Source organism: Zootoca vivipara, chromosome 9, assembly GCF_965207765.1.
Source record: "Zootoca vivipara chromosome 9, rZooViv2.hap1.1, whole genome shotgun sequence".
Taxonomy (NCBI): Eukaryota; Metazoa; Chordata; class Lepidosauria; order Squamata; family Lacertidae; genus Zootoca; species Zootoca vivipara.
The window spans coordinates 55,661,266-55,689,157 of NC_142592.1; the positions used below are offsets into that span (position 1 = coordinate 55,661,266).

At 41.5% G+C, this 27,892-nt stretch overlaps 1 protein-coding gene across 26 annotated transcripts in view; it reads left to right on the forward strand.

Moving 5' to 3' along the window:
* Positions 1 to 27,892, forward strand: part of CACNA1C (calcium voltage-gated channel subunit alpha1 C) — a 541,815-nt gene that overhangs the window by 381,910 nt on the left and 132,013 nt on the right. For 15 of the 26 annotated variants that reach the window (XM_088676813.1, XM_035127332.3, XM_035127337.3 and 12 more), the window contains exons 10-18: positions 8,795 to 8,885; positions 14,951 to 14,977; positions 17,150 to 17,310; positions 19,562 to 19,787; positions 22,971 to 23,178; positions 24,046 to 24,166; positions 26,200 to 26,314; positions 27,473 to 27,593; positions 27,728 to 27,797. In XM_088676813.1, coding sequence (XP_088532939.1) covers positions 8,795 to 8,885; positions 14,951 to 14,977; positions 17,150 to 17,310; positions 19,562 to 19,787; positions 22,971 to 23,178; positions 24,046 to 24,166; positions 26,200 to 26,314; positions 27,473 to 27,593; positions 27,728 to 27,797 — 1,140 coding nt within the window. Of the gene's footprint in view, positions 1 to 3,968; positions 4,044 to 8,794; positions 8,886 to 14,950; positions 14,978 to 17,149; positions 17,311 to 19,561; positions 19,788 to 22,970; positions 23,179 to 24,045; positions 24,167 to 26,199; positions 26,315 to 27,472; positions 27,594 to 27,727; positions 27,798 to 27,892 lie in introns of all 26 variants that reach the window. The other 11 variants (XM_088676810.1, XM_088676812.1, XM_060279995.2 and 8 more) reach the window with 1 other exon arrangement.

Below are 27,892 nucleotides of genomic sequence, written 5' to 3' on the forward strand. Positions count from 1 at the left end.
ACGAATTATCAGCATACAGTTTTATATACTGAGATTCATTCACATGAGCAGAAAAGAGGAAAATCATATTTAACTTCCACACTGGTGCAGCTTTCTGCATACTTGGTATAAATGAATGCAGAGTAATTGATTGTTTCCAGGGCACTATACCACTGCTAATAAATGTGGTACAAAGAAAGTATCGTTTCATATAAATTAATTGATCAAAAAAATGAGGCCAGCATCTCATAAACCAAGGAAGATAATAAAACTAGGGTCTGATTCCTGGGATGAAACAGAAACTCTTACTGGTGATGATGCTGATCACAAAATGTAACTTGATTTAAGAAAATTGCTTCACAACTGAACATGAAAACTTGGAGAGGCAGTGTGGTGTAGTAGTTAAGAGCGGTAGACTCCGCTCCTCCACATGCAGCTGCTGGGTGACCTTGGGCTAGTCTCACTTCTTTGAAGTCTCTCAGCCCCACTCACCTCACAGAGTGTTTGTTGTGGGGGAGGAAGGGAAAGGAGAATGTTAGCGGCTTTGAGACTCCTTCGGGTAGTGATAAAGTGGGATATCAAATCCAAACTCTTCTTCTCTTCTTCTTAGTTCTGTATTGTGAACAACTGGAAAGTAAATTATGTTTCCTACTTTGAATAATGCCAGTGCTGTTTCTTTGTTATGTGGTGTCCAAGCAGGAACATTGTTGCCTTGCTAGAATATGAAAATAACATTACTTGAGTGGCATGGAGAAGAGACATGCATTGAGGATCTTGCAGCTGGTTGGTATGGCTACATTATGTGTAAGGAGTACCATCCATTGCGGAGAAGATGTAAAGCCAGGCAGGATGAATAAAGCCAAGGATGGCATTATTCCAAAGAGCTACACAATGATGTGTGGGGAGCTGATAGAGATGGAGCCTAGCCTGCTATGAAGTATAGCTGTCTTACACATGGATCTGGTTGAAGGGAGTGTTCTGATGATGACACATGTTGTAGTTTTACTGTTGAATATAAATAAGGCTGATCCTGTAAAATTGGCTGGGTGGGTCATGGGCAGGATTTGAAATATAAGCAGTGGATTTCTGAAAGAACTAATAAAAGTGAAGTTCAGATAATAAAACACATGTACAGTCATACCTCAGGTTACAGACACTTCAGGTTGCACGTTTTCGGGTTGTGCACCGTGCCGAACCCAGAAGTACCGGAACAGGTTACTTCTGGGTTTCGGCGTTTGTGCATGTGCAGAAGTGCTAAATCGTGCTTTGCGCATGTGCAGAAGCGTCAATTCGCAAACCCGCATGTGCGCAGATGCGGCGCTGTGGGTTGTGAATGCTGTGGGTTGCGAACGTGCCGCCGCACGGATCACGTTCACAACCCGAGCGTCCACTGTATTGTAAACAGCTAATAAAAAGTAGCAAAAAACAAACATCAGGAAAGGAGGGGTGGGAAAAATAAAATTTATGTTGAAAAAATGTATATGAACATAAGGGACCTCTGAACAGGAGGTGTCCAATTTTGATTGTCAAATCTGCCCCCTGTCCAGTTCACTTACTGGTTCTATTCTGTTTCACAAGAGCTCCAGCAAATATAATGTACATCCGCATGTTACTGGTAGTGCTTGTCATTTCACAACTAAAAAATCCTGTAAAATGTTTGGTGATGAGATTATCATAGGACTGATGTGCAGGGTTTTTGAACCAATGTTACTGTAGTAGCTGAGATTTTTATTGTATCATATTTTTAGGAAGGAAACAACTGGTGCCAATTAACTGCTGATACATGCTCCCAAAAAGTGTGCCCCTAATAAAAAATGACTATCAAGAAATCATGTTTTTTTACATTAGACCCAGTTTCTCCAGAAATACTTAAATGCATGTTACAATATAAAAGCAGAAAACATTTTTAAATGCAGACCCAAATATGACACTTAAAAGCAAACAATAAAAACCGGGAACTGCACAGCAGTTGCAGAAGAGCAATAAAAATAACAGCAATATTTGCACAACCATTATATTTTAATGATTTGATTTTACTCCTAAACAATGCTGCTATGTTTTGTTTTTCAGTTTTCTGTTCTTAGGAATGTTAAACTCTAAGGGTGGTATTCTCCACAATTCTCCACACTATGTGTACTCTTACACAAGTAGATAATGTATTTTTTAATATAAGCCCCACAGGGAAAGGGTTTGTAGCAGCTATGTACAAAGCCTTTGTCAGTTTTACTTTTGGGAAATTGAGCAGTTTAAAATCTACACAGAAGATGGATTGGGGGGGGGCGGGTATTGATGAAGGAAAATGGGAATGACTATGGAGAGTGAGTCTTCTTAAAACCATCTCTACTAGCGAATTGGCTTTAAAAATGCACCATAGATGATATTATGTGTCAGGGGACCTCAGTACAGGGAGCCTCCGCCCATCCTCCACACCAGCACCTCGACCAGTGAGAGCAGCAGCAGCAGGTCAGGTGGGAGGAATGAGGAAGTTAGTGTGATGGAGCAGTTAAGGCTCAGCGATTTAGGAGAGCCCTTGCACCACCATGACCAACAGGTGGAGGGGAGCAGGCAGCCGCTTCCGTAGCCTGATTTAAGGCGCACGCTGAAACGTAAGGTCGGGGGGCAGCGTTTTGGGGTTCCCAAGCTCTTATGCTGGACATGTAACAGGAGACGTCCACTCCCAGATTCTGCGAGTGACTGAGAGGTCATGTTCTTTGCTATGCACAATAAAACTTTTAAAGACAGAGCAGACTCGGACGTTGTTACTCAAGAGTAGCCGCAACAGCACCTTGACATTATGCTTCTATAATGCTTTGCAACTTTACTTCCAGATCCTTTCCTTTGTGCTGGAGGGGGTGCAGGAACAAGGGTTAGGGTACATTTTTCCATTTGTGGTAGGAGTGCCCGCTGGCAGTGCAATTTTGGTTAATGATTTTTGCAGAAAAAAGTAAGGTCATCAGGGACCAGATTCAGTTATCATAAGAACATGATTTTTCTTTATTTACTCAAGGGAATAAATGAAGATTTTAAAGCAAAAGATCTGTTAATAGATTTATTAATAGCTGTTCATCATACAGAGTTCAAAAATGGAATAATTTATCTGATATCAACATTATGAACTGATGGAACAATGTATGGAATTTAGCCCTTCAAGAAAAACTTACTTGGCACATCAGATTTTTGAATGGGAAGGTGAAGCCAGACTCATTTATTGCTGTCTAGTAGGACTTTATTGAATATATCAAAAAGGAATAGTTCCATATTTTTCTCTCCCCACCCCCACCCCAGTTTCACAAGACATTTGGAACAACTGAGTCTCTCTGTGATTAATAATCGATTGTCTTCTGATTGATTTAAGCTATACTTTACATATTGTATTTACTGTATTTTCTTATATAAAAATATTTATAAATTACCAGCTCATAACAATGATCAAGGCACTGGACAACATAAACATTTAAACCTCATAAAATCATAAAAGCTGACTAGGTCATTCTTAGCAAACTAACTGAAATCAATGGAGTTATGTTAGTCATGGCTAAATTAACCCTGCTGATTTCAGCCAGTGTTGTGTAGCAAAAGCCAAAATAAGCTAAAACACATTAGAAACTCCCAGTATTGGGTGACATAAGCAAGTTTAATGTTAGTTTTAGGGATGCTTCCAGAAGAAGCAGCTGCATACTCAGTAGTTTATTATCTTGGTGTCTTCAGTTCAACCAGTGTTTCTGGCATTCCCTGGTTTCAGGTGTAATGCATATGAGAACACTGAAGAAGATGTTTAGCTGATACTGATGACCCCTTCTGTTGTAATCTTTCACTCTTCCATATTCCTTTGTTTTCATTCTGCATTCTTAATTCCCATGATGAGAGATAAGAGGTGGCTGTCCTACATGTAAGCTGAGTTCCTTGTTTCTTTTTCTTTTGACTGTTCCTGGCTGCATGTTCTCTGTTGATGTCTTGTTCCTGGTACTTGACCATCTTGTCTGTGAAAGAAAACGCTCCAGCTGGCTTGCCTGATAAGAAGAAAGGAAAGTTTGCTTGGTTTAGTCACTCCACAGAAACTCATGGTAACGTTCCAATGTACTGTGTGTCCATCCTTTATGTGTACGTGTATGTTTCTGTGTAGTAACTGTGTAGTCCGTTGGTGCATGTCTGTGTCCTTGTATAGCTTCTACAGCATTGTGCACTTGGTGGTAACTACTTTTTGGATCAACCTTTTCTTCCTGATGTCATCAGAATTGTATCCCATGCTGCCTCCAAGAGCTCTATCTAATGTTTTACATCCCCAAATAATTTCATTTTGTGTTGCTGGAGCAACCATGTGATAAAATGCTAATCTGAGAATATTTTTCTTTGAATGCTTCTCCCACAGCAAGTGACTATTTCATTATTCCTTAGGTGACTTATTTGAGCAGACAGGTAAAATAAACTTATTGGAAGGTATTGAAATAGGGGGTTAATAGCAAGCTACAATGTTCTAGATGTTTAATTTTTTTCGAAAAAGAAGATTGTACAAAATAATATTAAGTGTAAAAAGAGAAGGCATTTTTAACATCAGTTTTGTTGGAGAAGTAAAGGCCGCTGATATATAATTCACCAAGCTTTGCTGCTATATAACCTACATTCAGTTTTATAGGATTCACCCTCCTTCTCCCATGGTAGTTGCACAACCTACACTCTTTAGGCTCAACCACACTTCATTTGTGCTGTGATTTCTAGTCATAGTTCCAATAAGTTCCCCCTTTCCCTATTTTTTTTTTGTCCTACCACTTTCCCTGGTTTACTGCTGAACTGGGGTAAATGTTGGCTTTTCTGCAGATTCAGCAGTAAACATTGACTTTTCCCAGGGAAAGTGGCAGGACAAAAAAAGAACCTCTTGGACTCATGACTAGTAATCACAAAGAGAAGTATGGATGAGACCTGTTTACATTTACACAGGTAGATATACTGTTTTTAAAAGCTGAGTATCTTACCATGTGTTGCTGGTGGGGTGGGACTTCATTTTAACCACAAAGAAGATTATTGCATTCAGCTAATTAAAGTCATTAATATATTTTTATACAGTCTCTTATTAAATTTCTGACTACCATCAAAAGAAAACAATAGAACCTGTTGAATGGATGCAAAACATTTCGATTATGTTTTTGTTTTTGACAGTCTTCTTCGAAAGTGGTGGATAAAAATAGTTCAAAATATTTTCAGTGTAGTGACATTTTAAAAAAAATGTTTTGAAGGAAATATCAGACTTTCTAAAGCCTAACTTTTCAGTTGGACCAGAAACAAAATGTGACAGCTCTACTTTTCTCTCAGTTGTGCAAGAAGGTGATTGTGTGGATGAATTATTAGAATAAAATAATGTTTGGTGACATGTTGGATATCTTTCAATAATACAGGGCATACCATAAAACCTCATAAAGTTGTATAAAGTTCTGTGGTCTGAGAGGCTGCCAAATCATCTGTCCAAACACATTGTGTCACCCCGAGTAGTAATTTTATTGTATTTAGTTCATTTTGTGTACTTTATTTGGAGAGCAGAAAAATATTAGGTGAGAAAATTGCAGCACTATGATATAGATTGAATACAGATAATTGAAATGGTGGAAGATTCAGAACAGAACAGACAGGAGTAAGCACTTCCTCACACAGCACATAGTTAAAACTATGAGATTTGCTATCACAAGATGACCATCAACCTGAACAGCTCTTGAAAGGAATTCCCATGGAGGATAAGGTTATCAATGATTACAAAGCAATGATAGCTATATTACCTCCAGTATCAGAGGAAGTGTTCCTCTGAATACCAGTTGCTGTGAATCAGGAATAGGAGTGCTTTTGCACTTGGCATCTGGTTGGCCACAGTGAGAAAGAATGCTTAATAATATAGGCCTTTGGGCTTATCCATAAGGGCTCCTCTTATTATCTTATAAGGTGGGGGAGGGGTTATTGGGTTGTTGTTGCTTTTAGTTTGAGTATGTATTTTGTGGTTTTATATTTTGATTTTATTTTGTGAACCACCCTGAGACCTGCAGGTATAGGGCGGTATATAAATTCAATAAATAAATAAATTCTTCTGTTCTATGACCAGTGATGGATGACAAATTATATGCCTCCTTCCAGCAACTCTTACAGCCAAGCTGGTGCCAAATGTATTTATCTGCTTTCCTTTGGACCATATCAACGAGACTGAGAGGGAATATTGTCGTCCGGACAGGTCAGGACCTGTGACAATCCGGGGAGGTCACTTCAGTGCTGCTAATGCAGCTGTTTGGACCCCGGAGGCACACTTCTTTGTCTCTCGAGACAGATGCCAACATTTGCAGTATAAAAACACAAAATACATACTATAGTAAACAAAAACAGTAACACCCCCCCGGCAGCTTGAAAGGCCATATATTGCTTTATTATCCAAAGACCTGAGAGATAATGTGCATAATAACAGTTTAATTTATGCTATGGCTATGCTATCTAAGTGCTCTACTAAAGTCTGTAATTTTCATCAGGACCCATATTTTTAATTAAGCAGGGGCGTAAGGGCAACCACATTTTTTTGCACTCTCACACTCACTTCACAAGTCAAAATGTGGGCTAAGGACTCATTACTGCTCTCTTTCCTGGTTTGGTTTAAAGAGCCCATTGCCTGTACATTATGACTAGTGTGGGAGAGGTGCATCATGGAATAAGTAGATTTTTGTGTCTATTGGGAAGATGCGAGGCTCTAGTGGCTGAATCACCCCTCAGAAACAGTAGTCATTCCTTACTGTAGAAAGACAGTATTAAAGATTTGGTGCTTCTAAGCTATTTAAAAGAGCAACATAAAAAGACCTGCCATGGACAAACAGTTGGTTGTAAAGGTCACAGATCCCTGACAAGCTCACTATTCTGAAAGATAAAATAATATGGAGTAATGCCTTGATATCACATTTCTGCTTTAACATTATTTCTGTACTTCATAATCTTTCACATATATAATTTATGTTTCAAAATATATTCAAGCGACCTACAGAAGTTAACTTTCCTGCAGGTATCTTGAGGATTCTGCGAATACCCTCTGCATCTTCCACATCAGGATGTTCTGTTTCATTAAGTCTTCTATTCAAGTTATACAGGGCCTGGAAATGCACCAAATAGCCTATTGTGAAACATTCACAGTTGTCTTCTAGAAAAGTATTTGTGGGATTCATATCATTCAACTTTATTATGTTAACTCATCCTCTGAATTGTTCATAGTGTCAAGAAGCCTTAAGATTCAGAATGATGACACACTGATGTGGAGTGTAGGAGAAAACATTACTTCTGCTTAGCTTCTTAACTATCCTCTTTTGATGTACAGAATTAGAAATAGTCAGTGGCTGACAGCCTGTTAAATTTCATGTATGTTTTACATTCCCAAACTTATGTAACTGTAATGCATAGAGAACAAATCTTGTGTTATAGGACTTGCTAATGGGTTACTCCCTGACCTGAGGTGGGTTGCAAAATGAGAAAGAAACAGCTTGTGTAAGTGAACTAATTCACACAATCCTTCCAGAATATAGTTTCATTTCAACCTGTGTTAAAATGGGTGTATGGTGAAATGGTCAACTTTTTCTTCTCTATGCATATAAATTACACGCAAACTTTATGACGAACTCAAAAGGGGAAGAAACCTCACTGGCTTATCATAGACTGACTAGTGACTATCCAGGTAGTGGGTTGATTCATAATGTGTGTACAGCCATGTTTACCTGCATCCTAGCTTCTCAAGACTATTGTATGAATCTACTCTAAATCTCCTTTTTCACATTTGTGCTCTGCACCTAGATGACATGCTTTGGATGTTACCTGCCTTGTCCAAATCATCAAGTGTAGAATAGAAGCAAAAGCTTTATATTTACTTTCTGTCTATATTTAGGGTGAATTGCTTGAGCCATAAATGTGATTGTTTTACAAAATGCCCAGCGTGTAAGGCAACCACAAAGCTTCCATAAAGGGTAGAGTGATAGTATAGTACATGTTAACTAAATTACCCAATGAAACAATAATATAACTTGCTATTCCACATGCAAAGCAATGTGTGCATTTATTTAACTAACGTCTCAGTATGCTTAGGATAGTCGTGTGGATTGTTCCTAACTTGCATCCTAGAATGTTAGAACAACATTGCCCTAGAGCAGGCATCCCCAAACTGCGGCCCTCCAGATGTTTTGGCCTACAACTCCCATGATCCCTAGCTAACAGGACTAGTCCAAAACATCTGGAGGGGCGAAGTTTGGGGATGCCTGCCCTAGAGCTCTAGCATTGTAGTTATTCACAATCACTTTTTAATTACCTTGTCTCTGGCTTTTCCTCAACACAGCTCTTTTATTTTTTGCTCATTTCCTGCCCATAAAGCATATTCCTGTTTGGACTGTGCACTGTTCTTTAATTCAGGATTTTAAAAAATAAAAATAAAAAGCTTATACAGTATATGGAAAGACAGTTGTGCACAAAAACACACCAATATTTTGCAAGACTGAATGAAAGCAGAATGGGGCATGTTTCTGGTGACTTTAGTTTGTGGAAGTTTAAAGTTTAGGGGGCTGTGCCATATGGAAATGTCAATAAGAGTATCTTATGGGATGTAAAAATAGTTCAGGAAATTTGTATCACATTGTTTAAAACAAACAGGTAAAGCTTCAGGAAAATGTTATCTTAGGACTTTTCCTCTGGTCACAATTCATTTTCCTTATTAATTTATGCTTTTTTTTGCTAAGCAAGCATCTTCACTGCCAGTAACTGCACATTTGTGTATTGCAGACTAATTACTGACCTTCTGTTTTCATTCCTCTGATCCTTGTAGTGAGCATGCCCACCAGTGAGACAGAATCTGTGAACACTGACAATGTGGCTGGAGGAGATATTGAAGGAGAAAACTGTGGAGCACGGCTGGCGTGAGTTTAACCATATTTATGCTTGTGTCTTCCTTTTTCCACCATGGAGTCTGACATAGTTAAGAGTAAATCTTAAAGACTTTCCTCAGAATTTGCATTGCCAGAGACTTATTCTTCTTAAATCAGAATGAGAGAACATTTGGAATTAGATATTTCCTTCCAGGTCCTAGTCCAGCACTCTAATCACTGTGTCACACTGGCTTTCTGGAATTAGAAATTACTGGCTTTCTGGAATTATTCTAGAAGTTCAGAGCTTCCCATAGAAAATTATTTGTATCACAAATAACTGCTACTTTGCATAGAACATAGTCCAACTTTCATTGTCTTCCATTTATACTTGTTTTTTATTTGAAATATGGACTCTGCGAAGAGCTGTGTGAGATTATGACTTCTAAGAATGCTTTTCCTGTGATAAATTTCCCACACAGCTCACTTTGCAGGGTGCTTTCAAGACTCCTTTCAGATTGCTTTTGACACTGTAGGAAAAATTAAAAGGACACTGAATGCGAAGCTTCACTTTTCTGTCCCATACAGTGCTTTTATTGAGCAATGTAAAATGCAAACAATGGTGGCACCAGAACAGTATATTGGGGTCAAGGAAGGGGCAAGGTGTGGTTTGGGGTGAGGGGACAGGCTATGTCTCATGTGTAATATTACTGGGGGGGGAATAATGGTATATTTCATATTAAATATATGTGTGAGGTGTTTGTCTGAAGGGTGCTTGTCCCCGCTCCCATTTCCTTTCTGGCACTGCCTATGGGCATGAAGGGAAGTGTGTTATTTTGAAGTCCACACCATGTTTTCTGTTAGCTCTAGCATACCAAAATGTAGAGCAGTTCAAAACCAGGTTATTGACTCTTCACAGGTATCCTCCAGATGAGGATGTTTTGTTTGATAACTCTTCTATGCAAGTTTCACAGGGGGTGGCAATGCACTACATAATCTATTGCGTTTGTCCCACCCACCTGTCAGTGTTGCCTGCAAGGAGGGGCCAAATTTGGAGGCAATTGTTTCCCCACCCTGGCATAAGGGAGGAAGAGAGGTTTTGGGAGAGCGGTGTAATGGGGAAGGAGACTTGGGCAAGATGTAAAAGGAGGAGGGTTTGGTTAGGTATAAACTAAGGAAGCAGGTTTGGCAATGTGGTGTTGGTAGAGTGGTGAGAAAAGCAAACAGGGACACGAGCCCCTAGTATTGATATTTGTGGTGGCTAGAGGAGGTCCTGAAAACTCAATATTTTCCATGAGTTTGCCCAAACTATATCACCAGAAGGGACTTCTGCCATCAAGAACATGGCCCAGAATCCTCTCTCTCCTAGGTTCATTTCCAAACAAGTTTTGGTGACTCAATTCTGCTGTTGTATTAAATCCCATGACAAAAGCAAAACTAAACAAAGAACATAACTTTTGGGACAAAATAAAAAAATTCCTCCCAGCAGCACCTTAGAGACCAACTAAGTTTGTCATTGGTATGAGCTTTCGTGTGCATGCACACTTCTTCCGATACGAAAGCTCATACCAATGACAAACTTAGTTGGTCTCTAAGGTGCTGCTGGGAGGAATTTTTTTATTTTGTTTTGACTATGTCAGACCAACATGGCTACCTACCTATAACTATAATTTTTTGGGGTCATTTTAGAATTACTTTCTGTTGCTTTTGTTCTTGACCTAAAATCCATGACATTGACAGGAAGAGTTGAGCAGTGGAGGAAATATGTCTTCATCATATCTTTGTAAGAATCACTTGAAAAGTATGGACACTCTCTATGGAAATATTCAGTGTATGAGCTCAGGATAACTTTTTGCAGTGACAAGTAGTTTCCTATAGGTAAATAAATATATGATTGAATATTTGCTTCTTTGGTGCCCCTGCCATCTGTACAGGCCTGCCCGCTAGCACGTAGTATTCAAGGACATACTGCTTCTGACCCTGTAGTTTCTACAGAATCATCATGACTAATACATTGAAGGACTATATCTTCAATGAATTTGTCTAATCTCCCTTTAATGTAATCTACATAGTAGTAAATTCAGTAAATTAACCATCTGTTGTGTGAATAAATACCTTCAAAGAGAATCAGTAGGATTGTTGGTTTGAGGTAGAATGTAGGTCTATGAAAATGCTGAATAACTAAAAATGGTGTGAATTTCCATCACTGTTTTTTTTGAGAGATCTTAGCTGTCTCCAATCGTTTTTAAAGTCATTTCAGCTAGAAAAGCACACAGACTTTCTGTCACACACATACACAACATTGTCAGGGAGAGCAACAGATGCAAACTAGTAAAGGGTGGGCGGATATTATTAGGTAACCTGTGTGCATGGTAGAGATGCTTAACTGCAGCATCTAATGCACCAGAGGTACAATTATCACATGCATGATGTGTGGAATAACTGCCACATCTGTTAGCTTAATTAAATAAAATGTTATTCAAAATGCCACTCAGCCCCTTTGGTGAAAAGTAAAGAGATAACATTGAATTTACCCAGTGGGATTATGAGCAATTTTAAATTCATTTCCCCAGTGAGGGCCAGTTTAACATTTTAAGGTGGCCCTAAGCACTGATAGGGACCCACTGATAGGAAACCACTGAGCCTAGGGCTTGCTGATCAGAAGGTCGGCGGTTCGAATCCCTGTGATGGGGTGAGCTCCCATTGCTTGGTCCCAGCTCCTGCCAACCTAGCAGTTTGAAAGCACATCAAAATGCAAGTAGATAAATAGGAACCGCTACAGCAGGAAGATAAACGGCGTTTCCATGTGCTGCTCTGGTTTGCCAGAAGCGGCTTTGTCATGCTGGCCACATGACCTGGAAGCTATGCGCCGGCTCCCTCGCCAATAATGCAAGATGAGCGCGCAACCTCAGAGTCGGTCACGACTGGACCTAATGGTCAGGGGTCCCTTTACCTTTAAGCACTGATAATTTGCAGACCCATTAATGTTCATTGTTGATCTGCCCTCTGTTGCAGCGCAAGGATACCAAGTGGAACCCTTGCTCCAGTTAAACAAACCTACTTTGTTACTTTTATTTCTCTTCTGCACAGTAAGTGCAACAGTTAAAACCACTTTCCATTTCCTCCAGAAACATTAGCATATCAGGTGTAATATTCAGAATACAATCCAGTTAACTAAACCACATTAACCCCCCCCCCCAGTATAGTATGGTTATTTCTTGAGCTGGTAGAAGTATGGTTTTTCTTAACTGTGTTGTAAGGAATAGCCAGTGAAAACAGGGATCCCTAAAATTAAATTAAAGAATGAATCTAACATTGATTCTGCTTCTCAGTGTTTTGCTCCTAACTGCATTTCTCCCTAGACAATTGTTCCATTTTCTTCCTTTGTTAACTTTTCTCTTTGACCTTTTCCCTGTGTAAAGGCTGTAAAGGTAAAGGTAAAGGGACCTCTGACCATTAGGTCCAGTCGTGACCGACTCTGGGGTTGCGGTGCTCATCTCACGTTATTGGCCGAGGGAGCAGTTCCAGGTCATGTGGCCAGCATGACAAAGCTGCTTCTGGCAAACCAGAGCAGCACACAGAAATGCTGTTTACCTTCCCCGCTGTAGTGGTACCAACTATTCTACTTACACTTTGACATGCTTTCGAACTGCTAGGTTGGCAGGAGCTGGGACCGAGCAACGGGAGCTCACCCCATCGCGGGGATTCGAACCGCCGACCTTCTGATCGGCAAGTCCTAGGCTCTGGGGTTTAACCCACAGCACCACCCGTGTCCCTGTAAAGGCTGTAATATGTTGCTTTTTCACAATCCTGAGATTGTCTTTTGTCTTATCCCCCCAAATCAGAAACATTTTGGCCTTTGTGATGTCTGACAAACATTTTAAAACAAATGGGAGTTTCTACTAAAGTTACTGTTCCATCTCCACACCTTTTCTGTTTCCCATCCGTATACTTACAGACCTAACAATACACCAACACTGCCCTGTTTTCCCACTACCCTGTTCCCTTCCCAAAATCATTAAGTATTGAACAACAACAAACTGAGTAAATCAATTATCTTCTTTACAGTAATTATCTCTACTCTATCATTTTATTTATTTATTTATTTATTTATTTATTCATTACATTTACATCTCATATTTCCTCCTAGAAGCATACATATACCTCCCTCCCACTACCACCCTCGTTTTATCATCACAGCACCTCTGTGGATAGATTAGGTTGGGCCAAGAGTTAGAGTGTGGCCCAAGTCACCTATTAAGCATCATGACTAGTGGAAATCTTAACCCATGTATCCACTCTGAACTTAACCCAAACCTTAAACCCAAATATAAACTTAAGGGACTAAAATAACTCTTAAGTTCAAAGTTAATTCCAAGTCTGTAAGTCAGAAAAAAGCTTAGCGAAGTGGTTACTTGGATCCATTAGTTCCAGCAAATAATGAGAAATGAATAAGCAAAGGTGAATATTAAGCAAATTTGAATCCTTTTCAACCTCCACTGTGTGGACTTTTATACTTTGGTTCTAGTCAGAGATGGGACCACCATAGTGGGATGATAACACCATTAACCAATCTGTGGTGACGAGATGTGCACCTCTCCCAATTTGCTTCACATTTTGTTTTGGAAACATCTAACTTTTATCCTTATACACTCCCTTTGTTCCTCAAATGTTGTGCATGTTATCTGGCTGGTAGGTTCTTTCTTGGTGCATCTTTGAGCTTCTGTGCTATTGTCAAGATTATTTACATCATGTTCATAGCATTGTTATAGGTTTGCCAGCCATGGCATTGTCAGACAAGAACATTATTGTACCCATTTGCAATGCAAGTGCCATCATTGCACAAGAGTCCATCAAGGCAACAGGTCGCACTCCTGTTCTAATCCCACTGTAGGCAGCTATCTGCCCATGTATTACTTGTTGTTGTTGTTGTTTAGTCGTTTAGTCGTGTCCGACTCTTCGTGACCCCATGGACCATAGCACGCCAGGCACTCCTGTCTTGCACTGCCTCCCGCAGTTTGGTCAAACTCATGTTCGTAGCTTCGAGATGTATTACTTACAACACTACAAAAGAGAGATGCACTCTATTTGGAGCATCTTTTGCTGGTATCTTCCTATCTCTTAAATATTTTCTTTATTTGGAAACAGATAAGAATGGTTGGAATGGTTGGAAACAGATAAGAATGGTTGTCTATATGGGGACAAGAACATTTTGCAGCACGATTTAGGACATCATCATCATTATTATTATTATTATTATTATTATTACCACCCCACCCATCTGGCTGGGTTCCCCCAGCCACTCTGGGGAACTAGGTTGCATAGTTGCTGTTTGCTGTTTGCCACATCTATACCAATGATATAAATTGGTGTCTTTTTCAAGCTAGTTTAAGACTGTTATTAACTGTTATAAGATATATATTACCTTCTTAGCACTGACTACACGACTATTGGCCACAAGATGCCTATTTGAAAATCCTGCCCATGCTGTCACTGATGCCAACTGGATGCATGTAGCTGCCACTGTCTGGAAGTCTGGCAAAGAGTTTAATGCCATGTATACTAGTAGTTCCACTTATCTTGCTGGCCACAGGAAAGAACCCTGCTTTCAGAAGATTGACAAGCAGTTTTCACAGTGATCATGTGAATCAGTTTCCAGACTGAGCCTTAAAGGAACAAGACCTATACAATTCAGGAAGAGCCTATTAATTACTCAATGGACAGGCTCCTTGAGAAGAGGGGTAGTGGCAGTGGGACATGGTGGTTTTGGAATCTTATCACTTAAATAAGCCATCAGTCATATCTATCTGATTCCTACCACCATCACATTTATACCCCTTCCCCCCATGTTTGGCTATAATGGACGGAGGATAAGCCTTCAACAGTTCCTTCCCACTAGATTGTGGATATAATCCTCAAAACATTTAGAATGATGCAGTTTAGGTTGCTTACTGCTATATATCATCATTTATTGTTTTTTGGCCTCAATGACAAAAATAAAATAAAATCTGTATAGAATCTGTAACTCTTTCTTATTTTGTTCTTTCTCTTTGCATGGAAATTAAGAGAACAGATCATATGCTTAAGATACAATAAAAAAATTTTTTTCTCTCTTTCAGGCACCGGATATCTAAATCTAAGTTTAGGTAAGCACTGCAATAGATTTTTAAACAAAAAAACCCATCTTTACTAAAGATTTTTAAACAAAAAGTCCCATCTTTACTAAAGACTAAATTAATGTTTGTATGAACATTCCATCTATCTTCTTGTTGCTCCTGTTGTAACTAGTAATGGCAATGGTATAGTGCCAGGTAAAGATTTTGATTGGTAGGCTGCTGAGCTACTTCCTTTACCACTCTGATGAAGAGGAAATCCAATTAAGATTGGAGTGGTTAACAAGACTAGCTACCACATTGGCGCCCCTGTGGCCATTGAAGCCATGATGAAGCGAAAACCCATTAAGAAAGAAAAGGGAAGTAAGTAATTAGAGGAGACTAAGAGTCTGGGCTGGTCTCCCAGGGCTTCTCCAGGCTTTTCCTTGAATATGCAGCTTTCACTGAAAAGGTGATTTGCTGCTCCCTCATGAGAATATTTCTGGCCTTGGAGCTTCTGAGTGTGTTGTGGGTAGGTGTCAAATGTGTTCATACATTTAGTAATGTCATAAGGCAACCTTCCCCAATCCTATTGGTGTACCTCAACCCCCATTGTCCCTGATAATTGGCCATGTTGGCTAGGAATTGGGTGGGTAGGGGCAAGATTGGAGAAGTGTGCCATAAGATGTTGTTCTTTAATAAGAATTGTAGAGGAGCACCTGTTTGTCTGATAAAGTGTTGCTGTAAGATTCACATTGTGTTTATAGCATGTTGTTTTACTGATTACTGATTTATAATGTATTTTGTGCTTATCCATAGCAAGAGATTGAGAGAGATAGGCATAGCCAAGGAAGATGCACATGCCACTTAATATGAGCTTTAAACACACAAACACAAACCCATTGCCTTTATTATCTAGGAGCCAAGTGTTGCTTGAAAACTGGTTGCTAGGCAAGCTAAATTGTGAAGAGTACGGGCTGTATAATTAGCTTTAAATACTTGGTGTGGTTAGTAATTACTCCCAGAAATCACTGTGACACTCGTGAGGGGCTGCGTGTTCCAGGAAACATAACATAGCATTGTACTCACACTCCGTCTCAGCAAATAGTAGCCCTAGCTTTGGGTTCAAAGGACAAAATGCTAGACCTTGCTAACACAGTTTCTGAAAATAATTCTGGGCAAGGCAGTTTCTGTTGTTGTTGGGATCTTGATGGCTGTGAACCTCTGCTATGAAATTCTGAATAGTTGCATTTTATATTAGAGAGATAGGAAAGGGACAACTTTTCCATTGACTTCTATGGGCAAAGATTATGCCTGTAGTTATTTGGTAATTGAGAGATTAATGTTTTATGTAAAAGAGCCAGGGGAACATCTGTAGCTGCTGGTAGATGAAGATATAGCATCCTAGCCACCAACACTGACCACCCACTTTGGGGTGTTTAGAGCTCATCTTCATAAATTGGTTTCAAACTGAACAGCAGAGGTTGAACTTGGTGTTTGGGTCAGTGGCTTTGTGTGGTCTTGACTTCCATATGAAGAGAAAGCAAAAAAGGAAGCAATAAACAGCTCATTTTACCCATATCCAAGAGAATATTCTTTTTTAGAGTTGGGCCCAAGCTACTGCTGATTAAAAGGGGCATGTGCAACTGCAGTAAAGAATTTGCATGCCTATGTAAGTGTCCATTTTGTATAAACTCTTGCTATTCACAACTAGTAAAGCGAAATTTAAAGATTATAAGGAAGGAAGAAAACAGAGCTTGCACTATTATTTGTGTTGTTGTTGTTTAGTCGTTTAGTCGTGTCCGACTCTTCGTGACCCCATGGACCAGAGCACGCCAGGCACTCCTGTCTTCACTATGATTTGTAGCTTGCTACAAATGTGTGTACATTGCACCATGAAGTCAGTGCAACACAGGCAGGGCTATTCAAGAGACATAGTCTGCCCACTTTCATCAGCAGTCCATGCCCAAGAGGGCCTCTTGTACTATCAAGGCTCTGTAGGCTTCGCTGGACCACTGGACAACTATACTGAACAACGTGCAAATGTGTTGTCTTTTGCTTCTTTCCTTCCATGTCCAGGCAAACATAGAAAACACTCCTCTAGGAAGCTAGGCTAGTAAATACAAATTAATAATTGGAGGTCAAAGGTGACCTCATAGGGTTTTGTAAACAACTTGTTTGGTGCACACAGCAATCATAATTACAGGTTTCTTTCCATTTTTCAAGTCGCTACTGGCGTAGATGGAATCGGTTCTGCAGGCGGAAATGTCGAGCTGCTGTCAAATCCAATGTGTTCTACTGGCTCGTGATCTTCCTTGTGTTTCTTAACACCCTCACAATTGCCTCTGAACATTATAACCAGTCAGATTGGCTCACTGAAGTCCAAGGTATGAAGGATTCTGTTTTGTTAAAATAATGCTGTGTTTTATTTATGAGAGTGTACATAATATTACAGTTAATTGAAATTTTATTTATGTGTGCAGATAAACTGAACTTAGTGTTCAAAAAGTAAAACCATTTAATTGCATAAGTACCAGGGAAAAAATACAAAATATTAAAAACTGTACCTTCTCAAAATATTCTCTATTCTGCTCCATGGTTCTTATGATCATTTTTCTGGCCAGCTAGCATAGGGAAGGGAGAATATGAACAGGCACTAAGGTGCCACGATATGCAGCCCCATGTTCCAAGAGCATAATAGTATAATTAATCCATTAAACTAATCAAATAACTGGGTCCCCAGTGCTCTGTTCAACAATACAAACACAAGACACAGACTAGACTGAAACATCAAAACTATGTAATACAGGAATGGGGAACCTCTAACCTTTGGGCTTCGTGTCACCTCAGACATAAGGCCCCCAGGGCTCTTGCTCCTTGAACCATCTTCCTGATTCTGGACTTATCAGGAGATGTGGCAGGAGAGGGGAAAGCAGCAAATTGCAGATGCTGGGTGCCTGATCTGGATGGGTGTCTGGTATGAGAGTAAAGAGGCTTTAACCCTTTCCCCCTAACTGTGGTCTCTGATCTAAGTCAGGCCCTTGTGCCTGTAATTTCATTGCCCAAAATAATCTGTTAAAAGTTATGTTAAAAGCTATTTGCATTTGGGAGGGAAACAACTACTGTTTCCAGTGAGCAGTTTTTCACCAGTGGAAATTTCAATGGTGTGTGTGTGTGTGTGTGTGTGTGTGTGTGTGTGTGTGTAAGAGAATGTGGGGTATTGGAATGCAGCCTTCGGGGGGGGGGGGGTCCCCATCCCTTTTGTAAAGTCTTCTTGCATGTACTGTATATGCAGTTGCCCAACCTGGTTGCCTGATACCTTCACCTTTGCCCATGGACTTGTGTTCAGAGGAACCCCTGTGTATTTATTATGCATGTTCTGAGTGTTGTACAGGTTCTGGGGCATGTTTTAGAGTGTTCATTCTGTTCTCATGCAACATGTACAGGAATCTTTGGCCTCAGTCACACTATTCAAACTGAGCATGCACTCTATAAGACATCCAAAATTCCAACATGAGTGCACGTAACAGAAGCTTGTAGTGATGGACTAGCTGTATTTCAGGGAAGCTCATCTGCCATTGCTGACCTTCTCCATTGAGAAATTCCTGATAAGCTTCCAAATAATCACAGGATTCCTCAGAATGTAGTTTAAAAGCCATTTTTCTAGAATAAAGGACAGTCATAGCTATCTAGTAATTCTGACCGATGTACACAACACTGGAATAAATCAGGAGTGACTTTTCAGAGTTATATAAATTATGTTGCAGAGCAATCTCAACTGGGGGGCAGGGAATTAGTTGCAGAGTGGTGGAACCTCTGTCATGTGTAAGGCCCTGCTGGCTACTGCCAAGAAGGAAGAAGTGGGGTGTCGTCGTCGTCCCCCAGTTTTGCTGTAGCAGCTCCAGGGCTGGTGCAGTAGAGGAACTCAAGGATTGGGCTCTCAGGATCTTTGGGGCTTTTTCTGCCTCACTTTGCCAGTGGGAGGTTACTACCCACCTGGATATAGCTGTAGTGTCTGCCACTGCAGAATCTTCCCAATACTAGCATGCCTCTCTACCAGTGAACAGGTGAGAATATATGCCATCCTAAACCCTTCAGGAACAAAGAGTGTTGGGTTTGCAACCTCAGTCATTTGCAGCATATTTTAAGGGGGGAAACTTATTGTTTTGAGCTAATTTATAATGTGGCATTTAGCAGGACCAGCATCAGATGTGTGGTAGAATTCAGCTGCAACAGTTATCAGAAAAGGGAAACAAGAATAGAGATTAAACAAAATTATACTAAAATTCAAATAGAGTTTGGACATCAAGGGTTACATCTTGTTTTGTTCTAGTATTCAGATTTAGACCCACTGAAATTAATGGGCCTAAGCTAGTCATATCCAGTAATTGCTATGGGTGTGCCCTCTGTCTAACTAACATTGGCTACAACCCTAGGTTATCAACATTCAAAAAGTTGTCCAAAATGTCTCTAAAAACAAAACACAGGTTAAAAGTTCACAGTAATGAATTGTTGAAGGCAGCAGTTGCAAATTAGGATAAAACCTAATTTGAAGATTTCTGTTCTTATGGTCTTTCTGTTCTATTTGTCTTTTAGTGCCACTATAATGATCATTATTTGTCTATTTATTTTTATGAGACACTGCCAATAAGGTACTGCTGGCTCTTTTCACGGCTGAAATGCTCCTGAAGATGTACAGCCTGGGTCTTCAAGCCTACTTTGTTTCTCTCTTCAACCGCTTTGACTGTTTCATTGTGTGTGGTGGAATCCTAGAGACCATCTTGGTGGAAACAAAGATCATGTCACCACTGGGTATCTCAGTTCTGAGATGTGTGCGACTGCTAAGAATTTTTAAAATCACAAGGTATTTCTCTCCCCACCCCACCCCCTTAATTTTTATATTTAATGAAGTTTATGCAGCCCAAGGCAAATTGCTCATTTCTGTGTAGAAATCTTATGTGCAGTAATGTCTTAGGAAAATATTACTTTCTGGAATCATTTTTTACCAGTTATTCCATCCCTGACTCTCCCTTCTTGCCATATGTATGTGGCTGTTTAGATAATATATATCATTATTTGTTTTGTTTTCAGACTGTCTTATAACAAAGTTCCCAAATAATAAAAAATTATAATTTAGTAACAAGAATAATAAAGTACAGCATAAAAACAGGTGCAGAGAGTCAGGACAAAGTCTTCTCCTGGTGCCAAAATGACATTACGGTAGGCACTAAGTGAGCATTTCTGGGGAAGACAATCCATAGTTGAAGCTCCATCGCTGAAAAGGCCCCCTCTTCCATAGTTACACTTCACTTGGTGTGGGACATTTGGAGAAGGGCCTCTGAATATCTCAGGTTTCAGGTAGGTTCCTGTGAAGAGAGGTATCTCTCTTCCTTGTTCCTGTACCTTGGTTCTCGAACGGAATCCGTTCTGGAAGTCCGTTCAACGTCCAAAAATGTTCGAAAAGTAAGGTGCGGCTTCCTGCACTTAATCGAAAGCCACAGAAGCCGCATCAGATGTTCGGCTTCCAAAAAATGTTCACATACTGAAACACTCACTTCCAGGTTTGTGGCATTTAGGAGCCAAAACGTTTGAGTCACAAAGCGTTCGAGAACCAATCCTAGGCATAAAGTGCCTTAAAAATCAAAACCAGCACCTTGAATTGAATCAGGGTCAGAAATGGACTGAGAGCCAGTGAAGCACTGTTGTGATATACTTGTATTGCCTGGTCCCAGTTAGCCATCTTGCAGGCGTATTCTGAATTGACTGATGTTTCCAGACCATTTTCTATAATGACTAGTGGAATTCACCCCGTTTAAAAACGGGCGCTAGAACGCTGCTGTCGTGCAGCGCCGGCATGGGACGGAGCTTCGGAGGTCTCCGAAGCACCGTCTCATGCGGGAGGTGCGCAGCGAGGCGGCGGGGGGAGAGAAGCACTTCTCCCGCCCCCCCCCCCTGCCGCGCACCTCCCGCATGAGACGGGGCTTCAGAGACCTTCTCCGAAACTCCGTCCCATGCCGGCGCTGCGTGCCGAGGCGGCGGGGGGGAGCGCTTCTCCCCCCCCGCCGCCGCCTCGCCGCGCACCTCCCGCATGAGACGGGGCTTCGGAGAAGGTCTCCGAAGCCCCGTCCAATGTCGGCGCTGCGTGGTGAGGCGGGGGGGGAGCGCTTCTCCCCCCCACCGCCTCGCCGCACACCTCCCACATGAGACGGGGCTTCGGAGAAGGTCTCCGAAGCCCCGTCCCATGTCGGCGCTGCGTGGTGAGGCGGCGGGGGGGAGGAGCACTTCTCCCCCCCCTCCGCCGCCTCGCCGTGCACCTCCCGCATGAGACGGGGCTTCGGAGACCTTCTCCGAAACTCCGTACCATGCCGGCGCTGCGTGCCGAGGCGGCGGGGGGGAGGAGCGCTTCTCCTCCCCCCCCCGCCGCCTCGCCGCGCACGCCAAGCCAGTCCCCGAGCCGAAGTGCGGCGCGGCGGGTGCTTTTCGCCGTTTGCCTCCCCCTTCGCTCCGGGAAGGCAAACGGCGAAAAGCCCCCGCCGCGCCGCACTTAGGCTCGGGGACTGGCTTGGCGGCGGCGGGAAAAAGGGGAGGAATTCCTCCCCTTCTTCCCGCCGCCGCCAAGCCAAAGCCGGCTTCCCTCGGCGCCCGCTGCCGCTTCGGCTTCCTCGGGGAAGGCAACCAGGCGGGCTGTCTGCCTGCTTGTGTTCGCTGAGGAAGCGCCGTCCCATGCCGGCGGTGCGCGGCAAGGCTGCCGGGGGGAGCGCTTCTTTCCCCCCCCGCCTCACCGCGCACCTCCAGCATGAGACTGGGCTTCGGAGCGATGGTTGGCGGAGCGGCGGTTGGCCGTTGTCTCTCCGTCCAATCCCTGTGTCCCTGGGGCCCATGCGCAGTGACCCAGGGACACACGGGACAGCTTGGACGCAGGGACAACTTGGACTTTATTATATAGGATCCCACATACAGTACATTGCAGTAGTCCTCTTTTCCTCCAGCATTTCATAATCATAAGATATTTTGACTCCACAATGATGAAGATTCTCATAACCATTTGCGCAGCTCAACTCTATCTTCATTATATGACTCTTTGTGATGATAACTGCTTCATTGGCACAAAAGGTCTGCCTGTTACCTTAGGAACCTGCCTATTTTAAGTTCGCCACTAGAGGGCTGTCTCTGAGTGCTCTCATTATTATTGCTGCATTTTAGGCACCAGGTTAAGGATTTATTTTAAACCAGATTTTTAATGAAAATTATTAATGAATTTTTACCTGCCTTCTCTTTTAGATTCTGTTGAATTTTCTTGTGATGTTTTATCTTGTAGTTCTAGTGGTGTTTTATTAGCTGTCATTAGCTAATAAAATAACTTACACTCTTCTTTTATTGTTAGCTGCCTTGCAAATTTTAATTGAAAAGTGTGGTGTGAGTGTTTAAAACATATAAATAAATTGCACAAGGGCTGAAAGTTATCAAGATAAATTTGAATTCTGCTTTGTGGGATTGGCCCAGTATAAACATTATGATGACTCCACCGCAATTCCCCAGAAATCAAGAAGCCTGGTCCCCTTCATCCAAGAATGAGCACACACCAACCAGATTTTCAACCAATCTGGCTTTGATTCCAAACTGTTTTCCCATCTGTTCTTGTTGGTTTTCACTGAGCTGATTTCTTGAGTGAGGTATTCTGGCTTGCTTTGAACAGCTGTGAGTGTTGTAATGAGGTTGGCTAGAATGTAACTTACTGAAGCAGCACCTACTAATTACTGTATATTCATAACACTTTTTTAAAAGTAATCTTCCCGGCATGATAGGTGCAGAAGTGGTGGAGGACTTGTGTGTTTTTCACATGTGGCCTTAAAAATGCTCATTAACTGCCGTAGGTCCCATTATCTTAGGGAAGCTCATGAATGATTCATTTTTTCACAGGCTGTTTGGAAAAGGCATGTTTATAGACACCAGACAGCCTTCCGGAAGGTGATACAGTACCTGATGCAGATGAGCAGTATCTGCTTTGGACAGAAGAAATGTAACCACCTTTCTTTTGGCTCTTCAGGTATTGGAACTCTTTGAGTAATTTGGTGGCTTCCCTGCTCAACTCTGTGCGCTCCATCGCCTCCCTGCTGCTACTTCTCTTCCTCTTCATCATCATCTTCTCCCTCCTAGGGATGCAGCTCTTTGGGGGCAAGTTTAACTTTGATGAGATGCAAACCAGGAGAAGCACATTTGACAACTTTCCCCAGTCGCTGCTCACTGTGTTTCAGGTATGGCTTTATTTGATTTATTTAAATGACCGTAGATTCTGTGACAGTGTAACATGGTGAATAAAGCTCTTGTGCCAATAAAATTATAATAAAATTAATTAAAAGCCAGTTGGAGTTAAAAATAATAATTTTGCAGCATTTTCTAAAAGCAGGTGGAGATGTGCTAAGGTGGGCCTCCTTGGGGACAAGATTTTCATAACAAAGGGGCCACATCTGAGAGGTTCTATGGCCTAACCTCTCATGGAGGAATGGGCTTATTATGGGGAGAAGGACTCTTGGGAGATGCAAAGCTCAAGTTATTTAGTTAACAACATTGTTGGGGCTACTTCAAACCTATAGAAGCAGCATGTGGTACAATCTTGGAGGACTATACCATTTTAGACTAATGCTGTGAGATCTCATAAAAGACTCCCTGTTGTGAATAATCTGCATAAGAGATGTATTCAATGCCTGTTCTAGAATCTAGACTGTCCTCATTGTGCCCAAAAGAGCACATCAAATGTTAACACTAAATCTACTTTTCAGCTGTGTCCCCAGTCAAATTTTAAACGAGTCCTTAGTGTGTGATATCTATGTCACAGGTGTCACCAGAGAGGCTACAAGACATTTGTAATGTCAATTAATGTGCAAAGACAAGCTACTGTACAGATGATGGATAAAGATGCCCGTTCCTCTCAGTAGTACATGGCAAATGCCAAGGCACTTCTCCTCCATAACCCACATTAAGAATGGAGGTTGCAGTACATGTTAGGAAGGGCTTCTTTAAGATAGAATTTTGTGTTCTTTCCTCTAACAGATTTTTTTGCAGGTTTTCTGCAGGCTGTCTAACATTGTGTCCCTCCCTATTGGTGGGAATGTGTCATTTAGATCCTGACTGGGGAGGACTGGAATTCGGTGATGTATGATGGGATCATGGCTTATGGCGGCCCCTCTTTTCCAGGAATGTTGGTCTGTATTTACTTCATAATCCTCTTCATCTGTGGAAACTGTATCCTTTGCTACTACCTTTGTGTTCTTTGACAACTGGGCTGAACTGTAGGGACAGCATTAAAGGTTGATATGGTTAGGCACACGCTGAGGTCCATGACTGAGCCAAAGGGCTACTGCTAACTGGAGCTTCTTGGTCCCTAGTGCTCTTCTCCCTCGCTACCTGCACCTGCTTCCTCAACTAACTTTTCATTTTGACTGAATATGTCATTCTCTCACCTGCTTCTTTAGGAGGGATAGATGGATGAGTGAGTAGAGACAATAGGGAGAACAGCAAAGAGATATTTGGTACCTTAAAGACAAATACATTTTTGTTACCTAAATTTTCATGGACCAGTACCCACTTTTTCTGATGCAAGTAGTGTTGAGGAGCAGAGCAGAGGAGATGCAGTTAAAAGAATCAAAAGCAGGTGCATCCCACAGTAATGATAGCAATGAGGAAGTGATCCCACTGAGGGCATTTTGCAGGATCTTAGTAATTCAAAACCTGAAGCTGGCACTTAAGTAGTAAGACCCTGCCACTTACTATAATTTAAAAAACAGCAAAAGGAAAGGAGAGGAAGATTTTTGAAGTACAAAAAAGAACCATGTTATCATTGTTTTATTGAGTATGCTTACATTAATATACTAAAGAAGTGAAGTTTTTGTTACCAATGTGGGTTTTTTAAACATGGAAATTTCTTTGAAAAGAAAATCCATCTTAAACTATAAAAAATAATATGAAGAATTGCAGCATTCTGTGTATTTCTAACTAGTATGGTAGCATAGCGCTCAGCTTTCTTAAACTGATCACATACGTCTTCAGAAAAGCACCAAATTAGCACCATGTGTGGACTAATCACATGATGATTTTAAGATATGGAGGCATGTAATATTGTGCATGTGTTCCATATGCAGCTGATTTAATATTTGAATATTAATAACACATAGTGAGTCGTTAAAAAATTGTGCACATTTCCATTGATGTGCCAAATTTACAGGAATCATTTGTAGATCTGGAGCATGTGATATTGTACAGGGGTGGGTGGGCCATATTTCTGTGGACAATTTTCTAATAGGTCAAAAATTGGTTATGGACCCACTGGATGCAGAGGAGGCTAGAGGGGAGGGGACACGAGAGGCAGAGATGAGTCAGGCTACTGAAGAAGCCTGGGGGGTGGGCTCCCCCTCCTGCTATGACCACTTCTCCTCCCCTCTGGTCTCCTAGAACCAGAAAAGGTATGAAGAGGACAGAACACAGACAGAAAGGGCATCAAGAGTCTCAGATTGCTTGGAAAGGGCCAGGGGAGGAGAAAACTTAGGGAGCTGTGAGAAGGTGGGGACCTTCAGTCCTTGCAGCTGCCTCATTGGGGCAAGAACTACTAGGAAGAGTTGCTATATTCACTGGCCCTGGCCTCCTGTGCTGTTTTGTTTCTTTGAATGAAGAGAGTTAACTTTACTGACACGATATGAGTTATTGCTGACCTGCCCTGACACTATATAGCAAACTCTCAGATTATGGCCAGAACAAAAACAGGAAAGTGAGTGCAATGGCATGTTGTAGGTCAGGGGTAAGGAACCTCTGGGTTATGGGCCTGATTAGGCCTACCAGGCCTCCTCATTAGACTCACAAAGTCATTTCATCCAAGCCACGGCCACCAGTCTTACACCTGAGATCATATAAGGATCAGGTGTGGGACAGATAAATGTGGAGCTTGAACAAAAGGGGCTTTGAAGCCACTGCAGGTCAGCTGATCAATGGTGCCTGTAAAGCCATTTGTGCAGCAGTTCCCCCGTACCAACACTCAGTTGATTATCAAAGCTTAGGAAGTGCTGCACACTTTTCTGGCCTGTAGTTTGATTTCAACCTCTGCAGGCAAAAATGGGGCCCCTGACATCAGGTGATTGACAGGTAGGCGGTCCCACCCACCTGTCAAACTTGGCATGCTGGTCTGTGTGGAGCTAAGCATCATTCCCACTAGCCGGATCTAGTTTCCAACCTCCGTAGTTGGGGCTGCATCTAAGCATGTTTTCTTTAATGAAACATGTAAACAGACATCTTGCTAAATGTCTTTTTGGCCATTGCTGTGGACAACCTTGCTGATGCTGAGAGCCTGACATCTGCTCAAAAAGAGGAAGAAGAGGAAAAAGAAAGGAAAAAACTAGCTAGGTAAACCCTTTGTTTCTAGTTTGGTATAAAACAATGTCCCTAGATGGTTCTTGATAGTAAAGGCATGTCCAATCAGCCACATTTTTCATCCCTGGTTTGGTATTGTAACTTACAGGTAGGATAAAAGTAGATTATCTTTCCCTTCTGTGTTCATTCTGATAAGCCAACTATTCAAATGGCAGCGTTGACAACATGGTACTGGTCAACCATGTTGGCTCACTAGAGACTAGTGCTTCCTGTGGCTCGGTTTTAAACATCAGAATGGCCAAAACCACTCAGTGCCCAAAATTAATGCTTCTGTGCATGTGTGTCTCAAAACAGATTTGGTGGTTACATGTTATTCAGCCAGCATCTGTTAATCTTTCAAATTCTGTGGAAACTTCCATCAGATGAAAAAGCATCTGTAAAGTGGGTGGAGAGAGAGAAAAAGAATGAAAATAAGTTTCTTTCCCCCTCTACCCCCTGAAAAGCCCCTCTGGAAAACTGGGGCCATTCTGAATTATGTGGGATGAGGCATGGGAGCTGCAGAGGGGAGGAGAGCATGAGAAAGTTTTCTTCCATGAATTTCCTTAAATTACCATAGGCTGCAAACCACTGTATTTTTGAAATTCTCTTATTATATAGTTAACGGCATGTCACCAGCTCAAATTAATGAGAGGTGAGGACTGTGTTATAATAGAAATGAAATGGTTGAGCTGATAGCCTAGGAGGGTCCTCAAAGCCATCCCTTTTCATACTCTAATGACCTCCTATGAGAAGGCATTATTTTCTTCTCACAATATCAAATTCTTCTTCATGAATATGAAACAGACATTGTTCATTGGAGTTTCAATATTGGGGGGGGGGGGTCAGCAAGAATAAAGGAGATAGGGGAACACCTCTGCCTCATGTTCCTGTCAGAATTGTACCAAGTGCTTGTTGACATGATAAGCTATGCACTTGGACAGTTGGACAGTGTTCTCGAAGCTATGAACATGAGTCTGACCAAACTGCGGGAGGCAGTGCAAGACAGGAGTGCCTGGTGTGCTCTGGTCCATGGGGTCACGAAGAGTCGGACACGACTAAACGACTAAACAACAACTCATGGAAGTCTGTAACAGAAAACACCATTCCATATTTTGTGAACATTTGCATTTCCCTTTTTTGCTGAATTATTAGGACTGCTAGTCCTGAAAAGAAACAGGAGCCTGAGAAGCCAGCTGTGGAGGGGGAGACAAAGGAGGAGAAAATTGAACTGAAATCGATCACTGCCGATGGAGAATCTCCACCTTCTAATAAGGTCTGCTGCTGGTTACCTCCCAACTTGCTTTGCCTAATCATATTTATGAATGAATGAATGAATGAATGAATGAATAAAATGGGATGAATGACCAAAGCAAGCTTTATTATGGTTTTCCCTTTTCTTTTTGCCAGAGCAATGTAGATGAATATCAGCCTAATGAAAATGAAGAAAAGAATCCTTATCCTACTACAGAGACAACAGGTAATTCACTGTTGTGCTCACTTCCCCACCCCCCACACTAGCACAAGAAACTGAAGCTTTAAACACCGAATGCAGTTCCAGCTGGATCACAAATA